Source organism: Psammomys obesus, unplaced genomic scaffold, assembly GCF_907164565.1.
Source record: "Psammomys obesus unplaced genomic scaffold, mPsaObe1.curated_primary_1811, whole genome shotgun sequence".
In the NCBI taxonomy this organism is placed as follows: domain Eukaryota; kingdom Metazoa; phylum Chordata; class Mammalia; order Rodentia; family Muridae; genus Psammomys; species Psammomys obesus.
Genome location: NW_026596064.1, coordinates 14,939,796 through 14,967,655, shown reverse-complemented (window position 1 = coordinate 14,967,655; position 27,860 = coordinate 14,939,796). Strand labels below are relative to the sequence as shown.

Here is a 27,860-nt window from a genome sequence, read left to right as displayed (position 1 = left end):
TGTGTCTGAAATGAGGCAGTCACCTGACCAAGTCCGGTGAGAGGCATCTAAGGCAGCATGGCTGGAAGTACTTCACCTAAGCTGAACAAACCCTTTCTGGGAACAGGTTCACACCGCCTCTGTGTGCCTTATTTTTCTGAAAACAGAGGTAAGCATTAAATCGTGTTACTGTGAGGGGTCTAAGTGTACAGCGCTTAGAAAGGAGCCAAGGACAGGTGAGCACTTGGTAAATTTTATCATTGCACAAGATGCTGCTGAAGTGTGGTGGGAGAAGGCAGAAGCACAACCTACAGAGTGGCTGAGGGTGTGGGGAAGCCCCAAGCACTCTAAGAGTTCATCATGAAATCTGTGAGTTCCCGGGTTCAAGATCCATGGCGCCATCTAAAATGGTAAGGAGGCCCACCACTCAGAGGCACCATCGCAAGATGACTGTGTTGGCGTTTGGACCTGGAAGAACGGCATGGGGTAAAGAGGGTCTGCACCCAACGGCGCACAGCTGGGCCCCAGATGGAGGCTGGTGAGGGTAAGGCCAGCCTGCACCACACAGTGAGACCATCTCAAAAGAGAAAGGATGAGAAAACAAGGGGGAAAGGGGAGGGAGGAAAGCAGGGAGCTCAACAATTAATGACGGTAGGGCAAGGGTGTATTTTTCCCTCTTTTTATAAAAATAAAAAATTCTAACATTTAAAAAAGTTAATAAATGAAAACAAACTATTTGGAGTTGTAGTAGCTTTGTGAACACCTTGATTCATTAAGGAGAAAAAAAAAGTAGGCTGAGTAGGAACAGAGTGAGAGCCAAAGAGCATCATACACAGAAGAGGGTCAGGGCACGGCAGGCATGGGTGTGGCAGGCAGAGACGGAGGTGGGGAGCAGCAGGGAGCAGGACTAAAGGGGAAATACTTCTTTCCACAGGTGATAGTAAGGGGTGATAGGGCTTCGCCTATTGGGGTCAAGGTGGTCATGAAAACAAAGCTCCTGGCATTACCCCCTCTTGCCCCACGCTCAAGGCAGGACAGAAACCAGAGCAGGGGTCTGCAAAATCACTCCAGCAAACAAACTGGCAGAATATGCTGAGGAGAAAAAGGACATGGCAGTCTACAAACCCTGTTGCCAGTTATGTCAACACACAGCAAAGAGCTTTCAGGTTCTTACTTCCACAAGCACCCGGCAGGGCTTATGCCACCACTGGGAAGTCTCTGGAATCCTATGCCTCAGGTCATAAACCACCTAAGGAAGCCACAGCCTGAGCAGAGACTGAATGAAGGCAGAGGCAGCCTACTCTATGCTCCTGCTTGGAGCAGCTTCCATTTCTACCTGACTCACTGGCAGGACCAGGATTTCTGTGCAGGCCAAAGGGAAATGAAGTCTCACACGGAGTCCAGGCGTGTGCTAGAATGTACTAGAATACATCCCACTGTTTAAAGATGAAAGGGTGTGGGGAAAGTGCTGAGCAGGAAATACACAACACTGCAGCTCATCAGGCAGTGGGTCAGATGGTCAGGTCTCACCTGACTACCTACATGAGAAAATGTAGTTAAGAGAAGGGACCCATATTCTAATTTAGGATCCCACGAAGGAGCAAATTCTTACTAAGACTAAAAAGTATGAGTAACTTACCTGGAAAACATCTGTCTTGTCTTCAAATAGAGTGACAAAATATTTATAGTCAGCATAAGCCCAGAATTTAGAATGATCATAATCTTTAAATGGTCCAGAGACACTAGGCTGGTCACAGTTCCAGGTCAGAAACTCCTCAAGTGTAGCATCCACGTAACTACATGCGGTTTCATACTGAGGAACTGCAATGTAAGAGAACACATCTTGAGATGCTTAATAAGCACAAGCTCTCTGAATACTTTTTCTTAGGAGGTCAATTTGACCAAAATATAATTTACCAACACTTTAAAATGAATTTTGTACTTGTTCAACAACAATTTACATCACTCACAATAAAAGAAAAAGAATGATGCCGACCTGTAGCCCCAGCATGGCATGAAGGCTGAGGTAGGAGGATCTTGGTTTGATGCTACACAGTCTAAGAGTGAGAAGGAGGAATAGTAAAAGAGTTCTCCACTCTGGGGATCTATCTGTGTCCACTCCTAATTCTAATAACGCTCAGACATTATCTGCCTCAAGAGCATGTGTGTTCTCCAGTGTCTACACGACTGTGAAGGCTCATCTTTACTGTCAACATGACTGAATTTACAATCATCAAGAGGACACACCTCTGGGCATGCAGAGATGTTTAACCTAGGAAAGAAGACTCGCTTGGAACATGAATGGTATGGAGAGCCAGAGTGATGGAGAGAAAGAAAGAACAAGGTCCATGAATGCCAACACCCACCTTGGTGCTGCAGTGGGCACCAACTCAAACCTAGGCCAAAAGAAACCCTTCCTCCATTCTCCATTAAGTGGCTTCTTTCTTGATGTTTGGTCAGAGCAATGAGAAAAGCAACAAACAGAATGACATGTAGGTGCTACTACTCACTTGGAGCATGTGTTTATCATTTGTGTGAAACAGGGTCTCTCTATGTAGACCTGGCTGGCCTGACACTTCCTATGGAGACCAGATGGGCCTCACGCTCATAGAGATCCGCTGGCCTCAGCCTTCAGACTAAAAGGCGTGCACCATTACAATGCCCAGTTGTGCTTCTGTTTCTTAGGTTTCACATACTAAGTATCACTCCTTTAAACAAGGTAAGTATGATGAGAGAGTCTGCCTTACTGGGGTCCTTAGAAAATTTTAAGTATAAAGTGTTCCTATGTTTAAAAAGCCTGAGAACAAAAAGAAGATTTAAATTAAAATAACTTAAGGCAATTAGTGGCTTTTGAAAAGTTTCTACTTTGCATTGCATGTTTACAAACAGAGCTCCTTAGATTCACTAGCTGGACAATGTCAGTTTAATGTCTGCTCATTTGTTTATTAACTCAGTTACCTAAGAATCATTTACTTAAACACACATAATTTGTGCTTAGGTTTGTCAGGACACAAAATAAAATTATAATAGTCTTGAGTTTAGAATATAATTTAATAAGTCCAAACATGCTTGTAACACTAGCACTTAAGAGGCTGAGGTGCAAGGACAGTGAGTTCAAGGCCAGCCAGCGCTAAAAAACCAAGACCCTGTGCTATAGCTTGAATGTGAAACGTCTCCCACTGTCTCTGGTCTCCAGCTGGAGAATTGTTTATGAGAGCAGCAGGAAAAGTAGGACACTTTTTAAGGGGGTTGCTATGATGTTTTTTGAATGCAAAGGGAACCCCTAGGCCCATAGGAAGTGACATTGTTAGGAGGTGTGGGTTTGTTGGAGGAGATGTGTCTTGTTAGAAGAAGTGTGTCACTGGGGGTGGGCTTTGAGCTTTCTGATGTTCAAGCTAGGCCCAGTCTCACCCTCTTCCTGCTGCCTGCCAATCCAGATGTAGAACTCTCAGCTCCTTCTCCATGTCTGCCTGCATGCTGCCATGCTTCCCACCGTGACAATTATGGACTAACCCTCTGAAACTGTAAGCCAGCCCCAATTCAATGTTTTCCTTTATAGGAGCTGCTGTGGTCATGGTGGTTCTCCACAGCAACAGAAACCCCAACAGCTATGAACCCTGTTGGATATAGGGTCTAGTGGGCAGATACAGGACTAAAGAACAAGGCTAGGAGACTGTTACACAACCTAGGCCAGCTCCAGTCTGTGCTGGCTGCTTTATGGTCCACTGATAAATAACAAGCCGGGAGGCAAATGCCTACCACCACAGACCAAGCCAACCCAGCTGCCATGCTTCTCCCATGATGTGCACTGCCCTTCCATCTGCTTTTTTTGAGACAAGGTCTCTCTGCAGAGCCGTGGTTAGCCTGGAAGTCTACTCACCATGCTGGCCTGGAACTCACAGAGCTCCACCTACCTCTGCCTCCTAAGCACTGAGACTAAAGATGTGTGTCACCACCCCCCAGCCATGCTGTACCCCTTTAAACTAGGAGCCAAACTAAGGTTCTGCAACCTTAAGCTTTGTCTATTTGGTACTTGATCACAGCAATGTGAAAATAACTAATACATACAACCTCAAGAAAGAAAAATCATTTCAGACAGGAAGTTTTAACTAGAATGACAGAGAAGTGGCAGACAGTATATTTATTGCACCACAGATACATGGAGAGGGAATTGTCCTCACGGCTGATGGCTGACCGTGAGCTTTGAGGGGAAGTCTATGATGTGTGTGTGTGTGTGTGTGTGTGTGTGTGTGCCAGCTTGTTCTTATGACTCCGATGCCCAGGGGTCAAGACTAGACTAACTGAAAGGAAACCCGAGAGTTGCAGTGTTTCGAGTGAGCACAGGGAAGTGAGTATTTAAGAAATCTAACCGTGAGCTCCTTTGCAAAGCACGCAGCCCTTCAGGAGGGAGGGCAGCGCAGAGCCTGACACACGCGCGTGCCCAGTAAATGTCAGGCTCTATAATTCGTCCTTCTCATTTGCTCCAGTATTGGCTTGGAACTTTTTCAAAATTAAAGGAGCCAACATACCGGTACTCTTCTTTCAACAGTTTCTAGCTTCCCCTCCTTTCACTCCTTAAAATTATCCAGTCATCTTTTCCCTTCCCTTATTCTTCTTGAAATTACTAAATTGCAAAGATGTAAAGAAGCAAGCCAAATGTCATCTAGTCTATCTATTTCATCAATTTGTCCCTTGACTTTGTTCAGTGGGAAACTCCCGTAGCCACACTTCCATTCTGGGAAGGAAGAAACAAAAAACTCTAACCCCCCCCAAAAGCCCACTCCAATCTTGAGAACTTTTGTGAAGTACGTAAGAACAGTGCCTGGCAAGCAGTAAGCCACTGACATATATAAGCTCTTAATAGCATTGGCTTCCTCAAGAACTCACCATAAAACCAAGAGCAAAGGGAATTTTCCAAAAATGTATGTAGCAAGAAAAGCACCCTCATGGTGCTGAGAATGAGCCATATTTAATCCTTACACTGAAGTGGATGAGTTTCCCCTTCATAGAATTCAATCCAGCTGTCTAACTAAATGCTCAAGTCCTTAGCACGTTGGTCCTGGGGTAGAATGAACAGGGCATTTTGGTGATGGCATTTACCACCAGCAAGTCTGCATTGTAGTTTCAAAATCTGGCCTCATTAGAGGACTTCATTTCCTGTCACAGCAAATTCTGCATGTTAAAAATGAAGATCTAAAAATGTAAAAAAATGCACTTGAGAATTGTTACTGCCAGGGGAAAATTAAAACAAACAGAATGACTGGACATGACAGATCTTTTCACGTACATAATGATTTCTAAATAGAATCTTTTCATTCTGACAGAGCAGCAGCAGCACCGACAGTGCCCTGACTTCCCTCACACTTGCTCCCTCTGCTTTGCTTTATCCACTGGATTACTCCTTTCTCACGTTATCATTCTGTGTTTTTATTTAATGTTGAAGCAGTCTAGGCAGCTCTGGCTTTCAAACACTAACTGCCAAGTATTAGGCAAAAAGCTATGATCTTAGTCCAAGATTTCACAGCAATATACAAAGTGGGCTTGCTTTTAAACCTAAAACAAGGGTATTGTGTGTGAATACACACACACACACACACACACACACACACACACACACACACACAGCCCTGCCCAGCAGGAAAGCAGCTACTTTTCCATTTTAGAATCTCAGCACTTTGTAAACTGGAAAGACTGCGTAGAAAGTGACTTTGCTCAGATCTCTGACTGCTCCCCTCCTTTCCCACTTACCTGGGTTTGGCACTGTTTCTAGACTGGTTGATGGCTGCTGCCAGCGAGCGCGCATCTTGACCAATGAATGCGATTCAAATGGGCTGATAGACCTACATGCTATTCATTACCTGTCTTCTAAAATAAACTCAGGGGACAGAGCCTCACTGTAGACCAGGCTGGCCTCAAACTCAGATCTGGCTACTCCTCTGCCTCCCAAGTGCTGGGAGTAAAGGCATGTGCTACCCTGCCTGACTTTAAAAACCCTCTGTAACTATAGATAATTATAGTATATTAAACATTTCAAAGAGCTGGGAGAAAGAATTTTGAAAGTTTTCACAAAGAACTGACGGACATTTAGAGAGATAAATATGCTCAACTGACTAAATCATTAGCAATGTCTACATATACTGAACATGGTGCTCCATTAATGCATAAAACTTCTATGGTCTCTGTATATTAGTTAAAAATAAAAAATATTGCCAATTACTTTTAAAAGTCAGTTGCTAATACTATTTCAAGCATCCTAGAAAAAATTCTAAACAAGACCTAAGACAGATATAAGAAATGTCCTCAATACAAAAGAAAGCAGAAAATATCATTATTTACAAAATTATGTGTCTATTTTTCTGAGACCTACAGGAACAAATATGCTACCTATAAAAACAAAACAAAACAGTGGATACAAAACCAACATGGAAGCAAACAGCTTTTTTTAACCTATGTACCTATCAAAAAATATATATATATGAGGCTGTGTAGAGAGACCCTGTCTCAACTCCTCCATTATATAGATTGCATATATATTATATACATGGCAAAAATATTATCTTTACACTGGCTATAAATGAAAGACAGCTGCCATTCTTTTTGCTAACAGACTTGGTAAATAAAGATGACATATTTTTACATAGAAAGATACAATTTTAGAACAGTGAAAAGTTCTTATCAAAGTTAATTTTTAGGGCTTATTACATTTTCATTTAAAATCTCAGCAAGGAGAGAGTCCGGGATCACTCAGTGGGTAACGGGGCTTACCCTGTACACACAGGGCCTGAGTTCAGCTCCAGGACCACAGAGCCAGGCGAGGCTCACTCCTGCACCTGAGCGTGGGAAACAGACAGGTGGGTCCTGGGGGCTCACTGGCCAGCAAGCCAGCTCAGTGAGAGAGCCTGCATGGAGGCTAGGACAGAGTGGCTGGGCTCAAAACCCTGCTCTGGTCTTCACATGTATGCCTAAGGTTCAAGCAGACGCTCACTCACACAGACAGACAGACAGACAGACAGACAGACAGACACACACACACACACACACACACACACACACACACCAGATAGGTAGGTGTCTTTTCTTTTTCTCTGTTTTGGTTTTTTTAAGACAGGTTTCTGTATAGTCCTGGCACTAGCTCTGTCGACCAGACTGGCCTGGACTCAAGAGATCCACTTTCCTTGGCTGGAATTAAAGGCCTATGGCCCCCCTGTCCCCACCCCCTTTTTTTGTCTTTTGAGACAGGTTTCTTTATGTAGCCCTGGCCGTCCTGGACTTACTAGTAGAATAGGCTGGACTCGAACTCACAGAGGTCTATCCACCTCTGCCTCACGCCAGAAGGGTTTCTTTAAAGTGAGCACTCTGTGTAACTACAAAGTCCATTTGGGTGAATAAAGTTCAAAGCTATCGGGGAAAGAAGAGTAATGGAAGATCAGAGCAGACCAGCAGTTACCAGAAGCTGGGAGAGCTGGCAGGAGGAACAGGCAGGGGAAGAGTGGTCATGGGAAGGAAGTCTGAGTGAGATAGGAGACGTTTTAGTGTCTTATCACACAACAGAAAATGTACTGTGAAGTCCACAAGAACTAGATGAAAGGAATGTAAAAAAGGGACCATCAGTATTCTGACATGTAATGTGTACACAGGCAGAAAGGCCATGTTTTATACAAAATATATACAATTTATTATCAGTTGGATATAAATACATCTGGTACGATGATGCACACTTGTAATCCCTGTGGAGGCTGAGGCAGGAGGATTACCAAAAGTTTAAGGCTAGTGAGCTACTGAGTGAGACACCATCTCAAAACCAACCAACCAACCAACCAACCAAACCCCCCCCCCCAAACCTCAACAACAAAAACCAAACAAAGAATAATCAGGCTGTCTTGAGATGTACTCTGAAGTACTAAAATGTGTATAAAAGCGGTGTTTTCAAATCATCTGATTAGCCCCAAACCTGCGACTTAGGATGTGACCTGGAAACTGATGGAAGACACAAGGGCATACAGCACCACACTGACGGATGCTGCCAAAGCCAGCATCTCTGGAGCGATGACTGAGTAAGTCATTTGGAGCTGCACTTCATTATTGAAAAAACTGCAGCAAACGCCGCCAGTAAGCTGTTAGAGGAAAGTATTAGAGCAGTCTATTTTAAGAGAAGAAATTTCTAAAATGAAACAAATGAGAATAAATGTCTGTAGAGCACTAGCTGATTTGATTATAAAAACACGCATGTATAGCAAAACAAATGCAAACAATAAATGAAGAAATAGCCATAATATAAAGAATTGTCTTAAGAAGTAAAGAAAAATAAAAAAATAAAAAAGCATGCGGGGGTGGGGGAAAGGGAACGGTGCATGCCTTTAACCAAGCACTCAGGAGGCAGAGGCAGTAGATCTCTTGTGAGTGCAAGGCCATCCTGGCCTGAAGAGTAAGTTCCAGGACAGCCAGGGCTGTTACACAGAAAAACAAACAAAAAACCAAAAAACCTGTCTGAAAAACAACAACAACAAACAAAGTAAATAAAACAAAAACAAACCCCTGAAGGACCATTATCGGGAAGAAGCAGGAACTACTGATAAATATTCAAAACCACCAGCGAAAATGCTAATTACAATCATTAGATACCCTTTCACCTACCAGATGTTTTTTCAAAGATAAATTTGTTTGGTTTTGACAGGCACAGACTTGGATGCCATCTCTTTGCACATCTATCACCTACACTTCAAAAGCCTTCCATTCTGACACTCCACTAATGGAAGAATGTCCAGCTGATGCTGAACCCAGGATGAGATAAGGCCCTTGAAGAAAGACCTCAGAGGGAGGAGATTTTCTTCAGGAATGATCTGGGAGGTGAGGACAGGGGATGAGAGGAGTAACTTTGACCATGAACACAGTGACTGCAATTGTGGGAGTGACGCTGAAGGGTGAAGCCAACCAGAGGGCGGCCACCAGACAGAGCAGCAGGTAGTTGCCAGATATTTAGCATGTAAGTCACAAGACTCCAGCGTGACTCACGTCTCTGGTGCAAGAAGCTTCCCAGTGAGTGCTGCTGCTGATAATACACACACCCTTGGACCCAGTGACCTTGTTCTAGGAATCTATCCTAGGGGAATAATCAGAGACAGCTGGACAAAATTATACATTTAAAACTTGTAAGCAACTTAGAAGCAGCTCACCTTCCCCTGTTAGGTACTGACTGAACCTAGGCCTAACACAGGAGTGGAACACATCTAGCTTTCTTAGGAACATCTTAAATAGATTATGATATTGCCACAAAATGGAATGTTAAGGAGCCATTTCAAAGTCACATTTACTGTCAGGAGTTGTTCCTCTGAATATGCTAATAGGAAAAAAAAAACCAGCTTGTGAAAATCAATACAACCTTAATTTTTAGACATAACCTGTTAAATAACCTGTTTAGGTCAGGATGGAGAGGTGCTCAGTGGTTAAGAGCGCTCTGCTCTTCCAGAGGAAGTAGGTATGATTCCCAGCAGCTCACAAGGCTTTGTAACTCCAGTTCTAGGGATCTGATGTCCTTTTCTGGTCCCCATGGACACCAGGCACACATGTGGTATACAGATATAAATAAAGGCAAAACACCCATACAAATAAAATAAACAAAAGCTTATTTAAAAAAATACAAGCACACACCTGTAGGATTTGCTGAAGGAGGTTGGAGGCAGGAGGACTATGTTCAAGGCTAGCTTGTGCTACACATTTGCCAGGCATGGTGGCACACACTTTTAATCCCAGCACTCTGAAGGCAGAGGCAGGTGGATCTCTGTGAGTTCGAGGCCAGCCTGGTCTACAAAATGAGTCCAGGACAGCCAAGGGTACACAGAGAAACCCTGTTTCAAACAAACAACAGCAACAACAAAACAAAGTATCTTTAAATTTCTGTGGTCTTTCTGCCTTTTGCAATTATTATTATATATATATTTTTTACACTGAAGAAGCCATACTTTCATTTTAAAATTATTTCTATGTTAACAGATATTTGTTGAATATTTACTATGTAGGCACTATTCTAACTGCTTTGTGCATATGAAATTATTTCTTTTTCTGAAACAGGGTCTCACACTGTAGCTCTGGATGGCCTTGAATTCACAGGGTTCTCCCTCCTAACTGCTGGGAGTAAAGGCGTGTACCACTACACCTGCTGAAATCATGTAGTTTTGAAAACATTTCTAAGATAAAAGGAAAAGCTAATCGACCTGCCCAAGGCCACACAGTAAGCCAAAGTTTGAACAGCTCTTTTATGCCATAATCCTATGCTGTCTGTGGGAACACATACACTCAGGAGACATGTTTTTTAAAAAAAAATTATATTGTGTGTGTGTGTGTGTGTGTGTGTGTGTGTGTGTGTGTATACTTACACGTATACGTGGAGGTCAGAGGGCAACGTCTTTCCTTTCGCCAGTGCATTCCCAGGGATAGAACTCAGGGGTCAGACTTGGTGGCAATGCTTTACTACCGAGCCATGACATCACCCCCCCAAATTTTTTTTAAAGGAACAAAGTGTTAGGATAATCCACTCAATGGAGAAAACCTTTGCAAGTTATGCATCTCATAGGGGCCTGTTCTCTAGAATATATACAGAACTCTTTCAACTCAACAACTAAAGCCTCCATCAGAAAACAAGCAAAAGGTTCGGACACACACTGCAACTGGCTAACACAACCACAACAAGACGCCTGACAGAACAAGGCCAATCAGAACCAGGAATGGAGTACGTCCTCATGCGAACCAACATGGCTGCAAGAGAGAAGAGACCGGAGGGGGTAGTCAGGAGGTGGGGAAGTGCTGGCAAGGAGCTAGAAAACTGGGACCTTCCCACATAGCTGGCAGGAATGTAAAATGGTATGACCATCTGTAAAACAATTCCTCAAAAGGTTAAGAAGCACACTGCCGACTCAGCTATTCTCCCGCCAACTCTAGATAGTCACGTGGAATGAAAACACAGCTCTACTACAAAATCTGTAGCCAAATGTCCATGGGAGTGTTACCGCAATAGTAAAGAAATGCAGAAAAACCCCTTGCATTTCCATGCTGCTTGTGAGAAAACAGGATGCACACATTCACACCCACAGAATGCCATGTGGTAATAAAGATAAATGAAGTGCTGATACACACCAGCAGAGAAGCCTTACCTGAAAAGCCTGGGATCAGAGTGCCTTACTTTTTATTTCTTATTTTTCTGGATTTTGGAATAGTTGCATACACAGAATGAGCTATTTTGTCGATTGAACCCAAGGCTACTATGAAATTCACTTCTACTCCATTATTTTCCTTAGACTAACATAGGCTAAACATGGAATTATTATATGGTTTTAGGCTAAAGGTTATACATTTTGCCTTGGCGGATCAGGTATGGAATTACCCAGCGGTAGCATTGTGCTGGTGCTTGAAAACTCAGACTCTGAAGCATTTCAGATTAGAGAAGTTAAATTTATATTTCTATACGGATGAGCCTTGAAAACAGGCTCTCTGCAATAAACCAGATGCAGGAACCAACTCTTCTGTGCCTCTGTTACGATGACATCTTGAATGGGTACATTTAGACCCATTTAGAAGTAGGCTGGTGTTGCTGGGGTACTGGTCTCATCATGGGATAATGAACACATTCTAAAATAAGAAAGTGGGCTGTACAGCCTGTGAAAACATTAACCGCTGTTGGATTAGATAGTTTCAAATGGCTAAATGCTACACTTTATGCTATGAGAATTTTATTTTAGTTATTAAAAAAAAAAAAAAAAAGACTAAGCTACCTTTACTAAAATTCAAAGAGTGGTTTCTTAAAACTGCAGAGACTTTGTAAAAACTCCTTTTAGACTTAAGTATCAACCTGAAGATGTCAAATTACTGTGACTCATCTGCAAAAACAGTCTTTCCAGCCTATGAGGGAGGTAAGCAGATTAGGGCAGAGAATTCAGGTGAATCACTCTCAAGAAACGAACTCTAAGTTACCAGTGGTGCTGTGGCAGTGGCGACTAAGCAGGATGTGAAGATACCAAAATTTGTATTTCTCTTCAAGTTAGTAATAGACACTTCAGTGATAGATTTGTTTCATGAATTCAAAAGGGAAAAACATGTAATCTGATTTTAAGTTATTGCACTGGTCTAGCATTTCATTTCAAAATAACTGAACAATCAAATCTGTGGTTAGAATGAGATGCCAAACTATAGTAATTCTGTTGTCTGTCTGTTTCGGGAGTCCAAAATGGCTCTAGACACCAGAAGCAAATTGCAGGATATATCCTACAAGGTCACGATGAGAGAAAAGAGCTTGGAGCTGCTGTAAGGGAAACTGGGAAATGTTCTTGTCCTCTTAGGCTATTAATAGGTCTGCACAAACTACTTTTCTGCAATGCACTGAGTTTCTACAGAACCAGTTATTCATACTGAAATGCAAGCTAAAGACCAGACCACTGCTAGAGACATCTTTAGATTAGAAACAAACCATGTCTGTCCTTTAAAACAACATTTCAGCGAGAATGACAATCACTCTGATAAAAGGACAAAAATATCAAAATTTTCAAAATTATCTGGAAAGAAATGGCAACAAGCAGTCATCTGTTAATGCTAAGGAAAGCAAAACAACAACACAAATCACAAGTGGGAGGGTGATGACAATGTATTCTTGAATATTACTACATTGTTACATTGTATTTCTGTATTATTATAGCATTGCTACTTTTCAGTGGAATGGGGTACAAGTAGTAGCACATTAACATATTTATTGTCGGCCCTGCTCAATCAGCCACAATAATGTCTAGCAACAGGTTGAATACATGAATAGACAGATTTGCATTTTGTGTGGGTGTTTAAACCAACTGTTTGAACACGGAGGGGAAAACCTGCACGAGGTCAAACTATCTTTCCACTTTTTCTTGTAACATTTTCCTATCTGTACGGTGAGTGGTCAAAGAACATCAGACATAGAGGACTGCCTGGAGACGGGGTGAGCATGGCTGACAGTATGGGGGTCCTACTGAGGAAGGACTGGGTGCTGATTGCCTACCCGTGTCTGTGCTTCTCCGGCCCATTCTGAATCGTATCTGCTTGCCCTGCAAGACCTCAGAGAGGTGTGTCACTGTCCAGTGTCGTGCAGGCCAATCAAAAACCATGTTACAGAAGACTGCAGGCTGCTGTAGAGACATTATAATTTCTTTTGCTTTCTCTGGCGTAAAAGGTTTGGCAGGTTCACCTAGGGAGAGAGAAGAACAGGACATTAGATAACAACGGCCGGAGAGCCACGCAGTTAGTTACTCCCTGTAGTATGAGAGAACGGCTAATGCCGCTTTTGTTCTGGTGAAGCTTTCCGTGAAACTGCAGTGCACTCTCACTCCGTTTATCCTGCTTAGATAAATATTTGCCCTCAAAGGCCTGAATTCTTGTCTTTTTTTTTTTTAATTTGTTTTTGAGACAGGACCTCATGCTATAGTTTAAAGTTGGCCTGGAATTCACAGTATAGCTCAGTATATCACAGTATAGGCTGGCCTAGAACTCATGGAGATCCTCTGCCTCCATTCTAAATACTTGGATTGCAGGTGTGAGGCACCACACCCACTAACCTAATTCTTCAATTGGTAGGTGATTTTTTTTTTCATATTAAATTTTACATGTTGACAAATATTTATGATTTTCAATGTTAATAGTAAAATATTTTAGTTTTTAAAAGGGCTTTCTAGCTACTTTAATTTAAAAACAATGAAATTTTTGGAACATGACAGGTTTGTTTTGTTTTTGATTTTTTGAGATAGGGTTTCTCTGTGTAGTCCTGGACTCACTCTGTAGACCAGGCTGGCCTCAAACTCACTCTGTAGATTCACCTGCCTCTGCCTCCCCAATTGCTGGAATTACAGGCTTGTGCCACCACTCCTGGCACAATATGACAGTTCTTAAATAGAAGGTTATATGAATGTTGGTGAGAATTACTCCAACAGCCAGAGTTTCTGGAATCATCAATGACTGTACTTATGACTTGTTTAAACCCAACAAGCAAAACGACTAAGCTATAGCAGTCAGTCAGGAAGAGAGAAATTGCTTTTTATTGCAGTTTCTAAAATAAAAGCTCTAGCTGGGATGGTGGCACAAGACTGCAATCCCAGCATTTGGGAGTGGAGGCAAGAGGACCATAAGTATGTTCTTGGCCAGCCTGAGTATGTATGGAGAGTCTACAAAAAAGTGATAAAACAGCAACACATGTCCATCCCTGGTTTCCATACACTTGGGAACAGTTAAGAGACAGCAAATTATGATGTACCGAGTATTCAAATTTCACAGACTCTGGGTTTAGATATAGCTCAATTGGTACAGTGCTTGCCTAGCATTTCCTTCTATACCTTCCCCCCAACCATATGATGGCACATAATTATAATCCTAGCATTCTGGAGGTAGGCAGGAGAATCATAAATTTAAGACCATCCTTGGCCATATACAGTGTTTGAAGGCAGCCTGGGCTATGTAAGTATGTCTCAAAATTACAGAATTTTAATTTTGAAAAGGATAGTCTACTATTCTCTCATTTATTCTATCTATCTTCCCTCTCCTTCTGTCTGTCTTAGGGTTACTATTACTGTGACAAAATGCTATGACCAAAAAAAAAAAAAAAAACAAATTGGAAAGGAATGGGTTCATTCAGCTTCCACAGCACTGTTCATCACCAAAAGTCAGGACAGGAACTCAAACAGGGCCGGAACCTGGAGGCAGGAGCTGACACCATGTAAGGATGCTGCTTACTGGCTTGCTCTCCATGGCTTGCTCAGCCTGGTTTCTTCTAAAATCCAGGATCACCAGCCCAGGGGCAGCACCATCCACAATAGGCTGGGCCCTCCCCATCAATCACTAATTTTAAAAATGCCTTAACTGGGTGTGGTGGCACATGCCTGTAATCCCAACACTCGGGAAGCAGAGGCAGGTGAATCTCTGTGAGCTTGAGGCCAGCCTGGTCTTCAAAACTACATAGAGAAACTGTCTTGAAAAACCAAACCGACTAGTCCTCCTCTCCTCTTTCCTTCTCTCCTTTCCTCACTATGTCCGGATCTTTCACAGGGCCTTTTACATGGTAAACCATCATTCCACCAAGGAGCTACTGATCCATCAGGTGAGTTTGTCTTCAAAGACACCCTAGTATGGACAGTTAGGGCAGCTTCCCACTCTTGACTCTGATGCTCAGACAGGTAATTATGATTCTTTAAAATCTTTCATGAAGAATCCCAATTCTTTTGCCACCTAATCTTCTAAGCTAATAGAGAGGAGTTAGGAAGGGCTCACAGAAGAACTTGGGTAATGTATGCACCGATGTAAGGCTCGCTCTCTTTCCTTCCTTCCTTCCTTCCTTTCTCCTTCTTTCGTGTTTCCAAGGCAGAGTCTTTCTACACAGCCCTTCCTGCCCTGGAGCTCTCACTATGTAGATCGGGCTGGCCTTGAGGTCACACAGATCCTCCCGTAAGGCTCATTTTTAAAGACAATAAAAACTGTCCCTTCCCGGGAAGGCCCACACCCTGGGGTCTATCTCTAAGCCCTTGGTGACACTGACCAGGCTGTCACTGACACCTAAGAACCTTGACCTCTGCAAAGGATGAACTTATTGTGGGTGTTTGGAGGAAAGGCCAAAGAGCGGGAGCCAGGAACAAAAGTTTCTATCTTTATCTTCAGTTGTTTATTTTTGCTTTCATTTCTTTTTGTAACTTTACATACAGATACACAGATCAGGGGGACCCACTCTCCCATAAGGGCCATTGGATAGGTGTGGAAATACTATTGAGAAAGTTCATTTCAAGTTAGGCCTTTATCATAAGCAACATTCAATGTTTAAATGAACAAAGCTATAGGCAACAGTCAATTCATCCCTTACTGATACCTGACAGACCCTTCATTTGTATTCAGTTGCCTTAAGAAGGGTGCTGTCAATAGAACAGCCCCCTAGAGGGCTACCAACTAGACTGTCACCATGACAGGTAGGTCACTCAAATAACACCCCAGTCACTTCAAGAACACTTCATTCCAGTTGCAAGGGACACCATGGCCACCAATGCCACTAAAGCCACAACAGCTTCAGCTATAGACAAACTCACCCTGGGTCACTCAGGACAGGAGGGAGGGAAGGACCTTTCCAGTGACTCAACGTTAAACTTGTCATTAGTGCGTACATGGCATATAGTGTGATGCCCTCATCGGCATAGCTCAAAGAGTGTTTATTTTGGAGTCAAATATGACTGTGGCCCAGCAGCAGAGGCTGCCCCAAACACCTTGTTCCATTGGACAAGTGGTTACACAGTGTTTGATCAGCTCCAGAGCAAAGAAAGTCACATATCAAGGTGCTAACCAAATATACTGGGGGACTCAGGTAAGTGGGCACAGCAAGGCAAGGCAAATTCTGCTGTATATTTTATATATTATCTAACAACATTCTTAGCTTCTGGGTTGGTGAAAGCTAGTGGTTTGCCAAGAATGCATGGTAAAGGTTTTGACAGTCACAAGAATATTAGGTCAGACACATGGGTGCCCAATGAATGGTTTTCAAAGGGACTAAAATTAGCCCCAGATAATTTGGTACTGGTCTGCAACATTTTAGCTTTCCTTTACTTCAGCCATTTTATGCAGAATCTATTTTGTCTTTTGGTGTACATATTATATGTGTGTAGCGTGCATGCATGTGTGTATGTTCACGTGTGTGTGCGGTATGAAGGTGCAAAGATGCATGTTCATGTGGCGGCTTGAGGGTGATGGTGGGTGTCTTTACTGGTACCTCTCCACTTAATTTATAGAGGCAGGGCCTTTAAATGGCACCCATGCTCACCATCTGCTAGTCTCTCCGGCAGCCTGCCCTGAGGCCCTCCTGCCTCTATCCATAGTACTGGGATTACAGGTGGCTGCCATACCTGTTTCCCTGGCCCCATCTCATACAATCTTCCTAAAAACTCAATGCATAATACAAATGTAAGACTTGTGACTGGCGGATCCAGGAGCTGTGCACAAGCCAGTTCCTCCCTCTTCTGGCTACAGAAGCAGTTGGTTTCAGTCTTCTCAGGTCAGTCAGAGAAGTGTCCCTCCCATACACTGACTGCTCCTTTCGAGCTGTAACCCTAGGTCTCAATAAAAGCCTCTTCTAAACGGCTTTTTGGTGCCCAGTGACAGGAGCAGACAACACTATGGTGAACCTCTGGGTGTGGCTCTAGGCATCCAGTCGAACACCAGATGAACCTCTGGGCATGGCTTTAGGCATTCAGTTGCAGCCAGCAGGTAACTAGAGGGTGGCTCTTGAAGTTGTGAGTCCTCAAGCCTCCCAATGCCATAAGCCTTCAGCTCAGCATGCAGCTTAAAGGAGGCTGCAGCAACTTAGTGAGTTGCCCAGGGCCATGGGCTAGGAGAACAGATTGCAGAGTCCAGAGCTGTTAAGACTGCCCAGTGTTGAGCTATTTGACACTCTGAACCTACAACAATGGCATCTGACTTGAGCACCCAGGGCTGAAAGGCTAGGGCTGTAAGCCCCTGCTTCTCAACGTCTAGAGCCACAAATCTCTGGCTTTGGAAGTGCAGACCAGTAGGGTCTGACTGAGGATTTCGGAGCCTAGATCTACATGCACTACTTTCAAAAGCTCAGCTCATAAGCCTCTGAAATCCAGGCCAGCCAGGGGCCTGTTTCAGATTTTCTCTCACTAGAGCAACAGGGCCCTCATGCATCTGCTTCTGACAAAAGGATTCCTGGTACATGAACATGGAGGAATCACTTCTCTTTTTTTGTTTGTTTGTTTTGGGACATATTTTCTCTGTGTAGCCCCTAGATGTCCTGAAATTCTCTCTGGAGGCCAGGCTGGCCTTGAACTCACAGAGCTCCACCTGCCTCTGCCTCCTGATTGAGGGATCAAGGTGTGTGCCACAGGCCCCCCCATGAGTCACACTTTTGAAAAGTGCTACAGAGATGACTCACGGGATAAGTGTTTGCTGCATCAGAATGAGGACCTGAGCTGGGACGCCAGTATCCATGTAAAAAGCTCAGTATGGCCATGTGCGCATGTGTGTGGTAGTCTAGGCCCAGGCTCAGTGAGCTGGCTCACTTATCTCAAAGGATCAAGGCAGAGAGAGACAGACAAGACACACACATCCTCCTTCCATCTCTGCACATTTGCATATATACACACACCCACCACCAAGACTAACAACAATAATACACTTTTAAAGTTTTGTTAGACTATTATAGAGAAGATGAAATTTCTTTTCCGCCCTATGGGTCTTTGGTTAGAAAATTACATGGTAAGTTAATGTGAAAAAACATTCAGATTTTAGTAAATTTTGCATGTGCCTAGGAGCCCTTATAGGAAAATGAAGATCCACAGGACTTAGAGCATGATGCTTAGTCAGCAGGTAGGACAGAGAAGTGAGCTGTGAAAAAAGGAGGCGATAAAGGAGTCTGGACTAGGGCAGTGATTGAAGAAAGTGACTGAAAGATAATAGTGACTTAACAAGTTTGCTTATCCAGACTTCTCAGTGTTGCCTGCCACCTCTGGTTATAAGAATGACTTCCTTTTCCCTTTCTTTCCCTTGGTACAAGAAGATACCTTTCCACTGGGAGTCTTACTTCCTAGTTTTAGGAAGAGGAGGAAAAGCCAAGGTCCTTTCTTTATACCTGCTGTTTTCCAATCGAGCAATCGATATGCCAAAGCTGCATTTTTGATCCCTATGATTAAAAAAAAAAGGTGTATAATAGAGCTGGCTGTATATCAGGCTAGACTGCTTGCCCAGCAAGAGGTAGACCCTCGGCTCAACACTAGAAAAGGAAGGACCCAGCACTCAGGAGGCAGGTGCAGGTAGATCTCTTTGAGTTCCAGGCTGGCCAAGGCTGCACTGGGAGACCCTTCTCAAACAACAACGAAGAAACAATATACTTACACTCTATGCTCACACACAGAAATTAGAACCATGCTTTGGGAAATAACTGGGACATGAAGCCACAGTCTCAAAGAACCATATCTCACTAACTCACATAACTCATGCCACAAAAATTACTCTAACAAAAATAAAAGGCTTCATATATATGTATAAATATATTATACACAGCATACAAGTACATAAAAATTAATAGCATACTATAGCAGCTAAAAGTGTGGATATCTAATGTTCCCAAACCACTCACCAAACTATGACATCGAAACCACATGGCATATTGTATATACTAAAAAATAAAAATAAGAACTTTGTAGAAAAGTATAGAAATGTGAGATGATTAAGGAGAACAGGGTGGAACTGACTCACAGTTAATACAAAAGCCAATCGAGGAATGCAAAGTTCTAAACAACAAAAGGTTTCAATGAGTCAGGCCGTGATGATAGGGTTGGAGAAATACGAGCATATCAAAGACCATTTCAACCAGAGCTGTGGGGCTGGGAGGAAGGTGCAGCCGGAAGGGAGACTGAAGCTTCTGCCACAAAGAGAAATTACATGCAGCCATTTGTTTTATTGGGAAGCTAAAGAGTGGCTTTGAACACTACCATCATTACCTCATATATTTACAGTGTCCATCTGCTCTTCTAAGAAGCCTATAAAACACTGAGAAAATATTTTATTTCCATTGCCAAAGGATAAAATGGAAACTTAGATGTAAATGAATTAGCCAACGACAAATAAACTAATTAGGGCTCATTGCAAGCTTAATGTTCTTCACAATGCACAACCCTACTTCCAGAGAATGAGAACCTGACCTAAGGCTGAAAACTGGAAAGACAGTGGGAGGAAAGGAGAGAAACAGAGGGGGGAAAAGGGGAGAGAGGAAGAGAGAGAGGGAGGAGGAGAGGAAGAGAGAGAAATGTCCTAGTTTGCTTCCTATCACTGGGGAGGAAAGGGTTCACACTGCTTACACAGCCCATCATTGACGGAAGTCAGGGTTCTCCTGACAGAAGCCTGGAAGGAGTTGAAGTAGAGGCTATGGAGGAATGCTGCTTACTGGCTTGCTCAGTTTGCTTTCTTAATACAAGCAGGACCACCTCCCCAGGTGGGCTAGCCCCTCCCACATTAATCACTAATCAAGAAATTCCCTACAGGCCAATCTAATTGAGGCATTTTGTGAATTGCTGCTCTCCCCTTTTCTGATTACCCCTTTTCTGAAGCTGACAGATCTCTAGACAGCATAGAGAATGTGGCCTGAAAGAACAGGTCTAGGAAATCTCAAGGTGAATTCACAGGTACCAATCCACACGTATTTGGGGAGGACAGGAATGTCTGCGGAACAATTACGGGGTGGGGGCATGCTGTACCTGCGGTAGAGGCTATGCAATGCCCAGTCTTCGCTTCCTGAAGTTTGCCTTTTCAGGACTGGGCACTGAACCCAGGACGCTGTGCTTGCTGGGTAAGAACTCCACCACTGAGCTACATACCACCCCCTCTTCTTGTCAACAGAACTCTGCATGAGGACCAAATGGTTAAAAAAAAAGTCAGACTTCTGTGCACATTGATGACAAAGATTTATGTGTGTGAATGTACACATGTGTGTTCACACATATATGTTTTGCATAGGTATGCAAGCTCCTGAGTCAGCATTTTGACCCTTATCTGCCCTCCTCTCCTGTACCTATTTTGCCTGGAAAACATACTTAACAGCCAGCATGAGACATAAAAGTTAACTGCAAAATTGGCCAAAAAAAAAAAAAAAAAAAAAAAAATGCAAATGTCCACCTTTGTGCCATTTCACCAGCACCAGCAAACTTCTATCTCCTAATGTTTTTGTATGACAATAAACCTTTAGGGTTAAGACTCCAGTTATTAATAGTTCATGGTTGGAGGAACACTTTGCTGTTTCAGGCAAGGACACTTTCAGAGACAACCTTACTCTCCCTTTGTGGCTTAGACCAGATAAATCATGGCTGGTCTGACGCACTGTAGCATTTTTTAGTTCTAATGTGGTAAAACACTCAACCTTTGACCATTACGCTTCTAGAATTTTAAAGGGCAAAGATGATCGAATGTATTGGTGCTTCCAGGGTCGGGGCTGACTCTCCCTTTCTTTTAACCAGAGCCAACAAATCACAGTTTTGAATGCCCCACAAACAGTTCTCCTGTTTGGGTGATACACCCGGCTCCATTTCTACAACACATACTCAGACATTACTAATACAAGAACACTGTTTTGACAAAACAACTTCAAAAAAATTGACCCACTGGGTTCTTTTAAAATACCTTTATTGCTACAATCTAAAAATCTCAAGATAGCCCAGCAATGAGTTAATGGAAGACCACCCAAACCAAACTTTGCTGAGGAAGCATCTGCTCCAGTGACTGGTATACACAACAGTCATTTGCCAAGTGAATGAAAACTGCGATTAAATGTGTGTAAAGAAAAACAACAGCAACAACAAAAAGCAATCAGATGGATACCATAATAGAAAAGTAGCACACATTACAGAATTTCAGGCCTACAATGAAATCAACAATCAATTGGTTGTGAGATAAAACTCATTTGGCTTCTGATCAACAATGAACTGGGCCATTAAACTTGCAAGTTTAAGTCTCAAGATTTCCTTTAGAGAAGGATGTAAGGCTACAGCCTATTAATTAAATAGCCTAGGGATATACCCAGTCATTACATGCCAGGAATATGTGCAAAGAGCTATAAAGATTCTGAAGTAACCTCAACAGCCTTTAAAGGGTAAATGTATTTACGTCCAGGCTTGCAAGCAGGGATTTTTAACTAGATGGTTTAGAACCTGCTGAGAAGAAACAGATCACTGATCCAGATGTTGTGCCATCACCTAGTCTTCCTTCAAACACAGCACATTCAACACAGCAACAGCAGAAAAGGAAAAGGCCAGCATATTTTAGTGTATTTGTTGTAGTCTGGTTACTATTAATTCTTTAGGACAGCTGAAACATCATAAAGGAGTGAACTGACATTTTCAGAGTAACACAACAGGATTTAAAAAACACAACAACAACAAAAAACCCTGGCGTAGGAAGATTTCTGAAATAAATTCATGTATGGCAGTCTCTTCAATCTGACAACTATTACATGTGTGTGAAATTTTAAACCATTTCAACGGGAGCTATTAAGACAAAAGGCAATCATCATTTAAGCCAGGTCTAAAAACCCGACAGACTCATCTAATGAAATGACTGAAATGGGCTGTAATCCTAGCACTCAGGTGAAGGAGGTGAAGGTGGATGACTGTCAGTTTTCTAAACGCTTGACCTACAAGACCCTGTCTGACACAGAAGCAAATAAAGTGCTGTATTAGTACAAAGGAGTGTAGAGGAAACTTGTACAAAGACTTTTTTCCCCTTCATTTTGTAGGTATCACTTTGAAACGTCAATAAACCTGAGAAAGTTCTCCTAAAAAGGTAACATAACTCTTGAGTAAAATGATCAGTAGTTGGCCACATGTGGAGGTGCACAACTTTAATCCCAGCAACTCAGGAGGCTGAAGCAGGCACATCTCTGTGAGTTTGAGACCAGCCTGTCCATGTAGGGAGGTCTAGGCCAACCAGGGATACACAGTGAGATCCTGTCTCAAAAAACAACAACAAAAAGATCAACAGTCATAACTCTTGGGAAATTCAAGGATCATTAAAATGTGGTGCTGAAGAAACACCACATTTTAATGTCCAGGTGGTTACAGCTTAACCATTGTGGGGCTTGGGGTGGATACATGATTCAGAGACGGGCCTTTTCCCATGTTTTACTTCGTAACTCTTCCTCAGATGTCCCAGAAACTTTGCTGCTTTCTCAAAACCTGGCTTATTAGGGGCTGGGGAGATGGCTCAGTAGGTGAAGTGCTTGCCATGCAAGTGTGAGGACCACAGCTCAGGTCCCTAGAAGGCACACAGAGCATCCCAGCCCAGAGCCGCAGACACGGAATTCCCCGAGCGAGCTGACTAACCAGACTAGCTCAACAGCAGGCGCTGGGTTCAATGGGAGACCCTGTCTCGGTACGTAGAGATTCATGGAGGAGGAAGCCTGGCAGAATCTCAGACCTGCACCTACATGCCAGTGTGTGTGCACACACTTACTTGTGCACACACATAGATGGGAACAAACACATGTACACACATGTACAACACACTCACATATGTAAACCCAAAAAATTGGCTCAAAACCAAACTAACAAATTCAAGATTGATACTTGTTTTCAACTTTAAACAAGGAAAAGTAAGTTTGCATTATAAATCAGACTGAAACACTAGAAAGAATGGAATCTCAAATACCAATGCTCTTTCCAAATGCTTCACAGTATCTTCAAAATCTCCCCCAAAATACTCTGATCCAACTCCAGATGCTTCTAAGCAGATTTGCTACAACTGAAAGTAAATGTCTTTTGCCATGGTCTGTTTTTAATTGTTAAATGAAAGATAGTCAACAGTTGAACAGACATTGGCATCGGCGTTGCCAGCAGAACTACTGTAACAGCTAACACTGGGAGCCACGCTGAATGAGTGCATCGTTCAGCCTGAAAAAACCAAAGACACAACATTACTAGAAACAAGCAGGCCACAAAGTTGTACTGTGTGGTTCCTCTCATAGGAGGTGTTAAAAGCGGTCAGATTTATAAGCCTTTTGAATAATGCTCCATAGAGCATAACCAGAACCAGCCTCAGTTCCAGTTTCATGCTCGCCTTACTAGCCTCTCCTGCACCATGCAATTCACCCAGGTAGCTGTGTTCTAACTGCCCCATGACCTTCGAGCAACCAATCCAAACTTTACCCTCAGTGCCCCCGAACCTTTTCCATGTCCCCATTTCTGTGGTGCTTTGCTGTTTTTCTGAGAAGCCTGAAACCCATGACTTCCCTTTTCACCACTTCAACATTTATATTTTCACTCTTCCTTCCTTCTCTCTCTCTCTTCCTCTCTCTTTCTTTCTCTCTCTCTCTCTCTTTCTTTCTTAGATTTATTATTTATACAGTATTCTGCCTGCATGTGTGCCTCAGGGCAGCAGTTCTTATGATAGATGGTTGTGAGCCACAATACGGTTGCTGGGAATTGAACCCAGGACCTTTAGAAGAGCAGATGGTGCTCTTAATCTCTCCAGCCGTCACTCTGCTTTTTCTATGGCCTCAACAGACACAATTTCCAGGAGGATCTTTGCATTCTGTTGCCACCTCCACTCTTTGTAAAATCAGTCTCTGCAGTCCAAGCCCTCTACTCTGCAGACTTAGTGTTCTCACTTCCACGTCGTCATCTCTTCCACTCATTCCCATATCCAAACTATTTAAACTTCAAGAAATTACTCCAGAAAGCATGGACAAAATCTGTTTTGTAGTAGTGTCTTAGTTAGGGTTACTGCTGCTGACATGAAACACCATCACCAACAGCAACCTGGGAAGGGGTCGACCTACATTTCCACATGCTAGTCCATCAACGAAGGAAGTCAGGACAGGAACCTGGAGGCAGGAGCTGATTCAGGGGCCATGGAGGGTGCTGCTTACTGTCCTGCTCCCCACGGCTGTTCAGTCTGCTTCCTTGTAGAATCCAGGACCACCAGCCCAGGGATGGCACCACCCACAGTGGGCTGGGCCCTCCCACATCAATCACTGATTAAGAATGCCTCACAGTGGGGGCTTCTAGAGGCATTTTCTCAATTGAGGTTCCCTTCTTTCAGATAACACTAGCTTGTGTTGAGCTGGTATAAACTAGCCAGAACTAGTAGCTCTTTCTCCTTCAGTTCCAAAGCTCTGCACGTGTGACTCTTATGACTAGTTGCATCTCTCCTGGTGAGTATATCTTCCACTATAACCCCTCTCTCAAAAGTCTACATCCCTTTCCCTTCAAGTTGATAACACTTAAAGCTGTTTTAAGGTAAGGCTGTCTTTTGCCACACTGTACACAGCAGGGATCTGTTTATAATGTATATCAAATGTTTCCTAATAAGATGGTGGCAAGTTTTAAAACAAACAAACAAACAAACAAACAAACAAACAAACTTTCTAGGACCACTGCATTCATCTTCATACTAAATATATTTGCTTTTTTGCTTGGATTTAAGTAATATGTGCATTCTTAAAAACCTTTTGTTCCCTTTTGCCTTGTCTGATTGAAGGTAAAGCCCTTTCTAACAGAAGGATCTGGCTTACTTTATAATAAGTGTGTATCATCCTCAATGTTTCTGGAGGTGACAGTTTAAAACAGGGTTCAAGGTTCTAAAGAGAGAATTCCAACTGTTCTTTTCTATGAAATTGAAGGCTACCTGCAAAGATGGGCATACAGGCTACATTTTTCTGTGAGGCACAGAAAATTTTTTTTGTCCATACTTCCATCAGTTTTTTTACTGCTACTTATAACTTCAGATTAAGAGCCAATGATTTTCTGAAAAGGTGAAAACATAGTTACTAATGACCGAGCAATAGTTTACATCTACGAAAACTGAAAGCACGTTCACATGCTTACAAAACACACACACACACATGCAAATGCTCACAGGTGTACTATTTGCTAATAATGTTTGTTATTAATTTGCAAAAAGTAGAAATGATCCTAATAGCCGCCAACTGATGAAAGGATAAACAAAATGTGCTCGATCAACCTGCAGGCATACATCAGCATGTATTACATAAACAGTTATGGGAAAGAAACTGGACATTAAACACCACACACAGAGTAGCACACTTAAAGGAAATGTCCAGAATAGGTAAATCTACAGAGAGGTGTATGGAGAGGAGAGGTTACCTGGAGCTCAGGCAAAAGGGAAATAGGGAGTGACTGCCAAGGGATTACAGATGTTTTGACAGCGACAAACGGCTGGACAGCCTTGGGAACATACTAAAAACCATTGCTTTATACATGTTAAAAGAATGGATTTTATGGTAGGTGAATGTTGAAAAACAAGTAAACAAATATCTCCTTTTGCTCAGTTGTATGCTTGATACGTTCTTTTGCATCCCACTCTGGTACCTAAATGTTACCCGTTCAGATGAAAACCTAACTTTGCTCCCAGCAGTCTTCTTGTCTCTAATGCTGTGCGAGCTGGCTCTCTGTGAGCAGTAAGAAAGAGAGCCCTCTAATGAAACTGCATGCTGCTTACATAGGCTTGGGTTAAAAGAAACATTAAAGGTTAACATGGCATGGTCTAAAGGATTGAGGAAGACAAATAAGAGGGCCTATTGCTGGTTATGAGATAGCCAATGTGCACCATGACTGTCCTTTTATACACACACATATATATAACATATAATATATAGATGTGTATATATACATATACATACATATATATTTATTATTATTATTATTATTATTATTATTATTATTATTATTATTATTATTATACAGGGTTTCTCTGTGAAGCCCTGGCTGTTCTGGACTCACTCTGTAGACCAGGCTGACTTCAAACTCACAGCGATCCAATTGCCTCTGCTTTCCCCAAGTGCTGGGATCACAGGCATGTGCGCCCAGCTCTTTTTTATATTCTTCTTCTAATGCGGCTAATTGTAACAGATTACAGTGGAAGTAAGGGTGTCTTGTAACAAGAAGCCTCAACCTATTTCAGCAAAGAGACCCCAGACCACTCCATAAATAAGGAGCTAACTCAGAACAGATGCAGCTACTTCTTGGTATCCGTGAGAATAAAGAGAGCTAGCATACATTAACAGCATTTAAGACATCTGCAGTATCAGAAGGGAGTAATGCCAGCAAGTAACAGCTAGCAAGCAGTCAAGGTTGGGCACTAACAAAGCCAAAATCAAAGATTACAGAGGGGGCGTCAACTGCCCCTAACTGAGTAGGCAGCGCATGAGCAGCTCCCTGGGCAGGTCTGGGTGAGGTGGGGGCAAGCAGAGACACTGTAGGCTCTCTATTGGTTCAGCCCCTGATAGTGCCAAGAACCAACCAACATCAGTAGAGATTACTGCAGCCTTTGTCCAGTTATAGCCATGGTCCTCTAAAGACCTCCGGGCAAAGGAATTCAACAGCTTTTCCCTCCCTTGGAAACCTTCCCACTCTCACTTTTCAGCAATTTTTCCTAAGAAAGCTTGCTTCCACTTTTGCACACTCCGAGAAGAGTGTGTGCCTTTAATCTTCACTGGCATCAGAGTCACTGTCTCAGGTTGACTTCTGATGGAGTGTCCAGGACTTTAGGACCCTGGGTTAAGCACAAATGGGCTGAAATAAGGTCCCACTGTATTTGAAACCCTGCACACTAATTTACACCTCGCTTTCCAGGCTGGAAAATAAACATCTCTGATTTCAGTTGTCACTAAGGCCAACACTTTTTTTCCTTGTTAGCGGTGGTGGGAATTGAACCCACTGCCAAAGCACTCTACCAGTGACCCACTCCGCCACTCCCAGCACTTGCTGTTACCAAAAAAAAAAAAAAAAAAAAAAAAAAAAAAATGGCTGTCATTCTTAGATATCTAATTCCTGCCAGACACTATAGGTTAGCTATATGCATTATCTTCAATTTTCACAAAATTGTGCATTACATAAAATAGGCCCAGAGGGATTAAGTACCTTGTTGTCTACTCTATTTCCTTCTAATTTATACGGCATCCTTCAGCCAGAATGATCTTTCTAAACTTCAATCTGATCATATTACACCCACAATGAAACCTCTTCAAAAACTTACCGTTCTTTTTTAAAGTCCAGGTAACTGGACATAGCTACAAGATATCCCACTGTACCACTCCTGTACAGTAAGGACTCTGTATCTTATTACAAGGTTGGTTGTACGACCATGTCCAATGCTGCTCTACTCACAACAGCAAGGAAATGACATCAACCCAGATGTCCATGAATTCCTGAGTAGATAAAAGATACTGTATATAAAAGCTGGGAAGTGGTGGGGCATGCCTTTAGTTTCAGCACTCAGGAAGTAGAGGCAGATGGATCGCTCTGAATTCCAGTCCAGCCAGGGCTATACAGAGAAACCCTATCTCAAAAAAAAAAAAAAAAAAAAAAAAAAAAAAA

General features: G+C 42.6%; 1 protein-coding gene across 2 annotated transcripts in view; it reads right to left on the bottom strand.

Moving 5' to 3' along the window:
- Positions 1–27,860, bottom strand: part of Hspbap1 (HSPB1 associated protein 1) — a 48,160-nt gene that overhangs the window by 18,530 nt on the left and 1,770 nt on the right. For both annotated transcript variants that reach the window (XM_055624870.1, XM_055624871.1), the window contains 2 exons: positions 12,998–13,183; positions 1,619–1,800 (listed from right to left, as the gene is read on the bottom strand). In XM_055624870.1, coding sequence (XP_055480845.1) covers positions 1,619–1,800; positions 12,998–13,183 — 368 coding nt within the window. The remainder of the gene's footprint in view (positions 1–1,618; positions 1,801–12,997; positions 13,184–27,860) is intronic.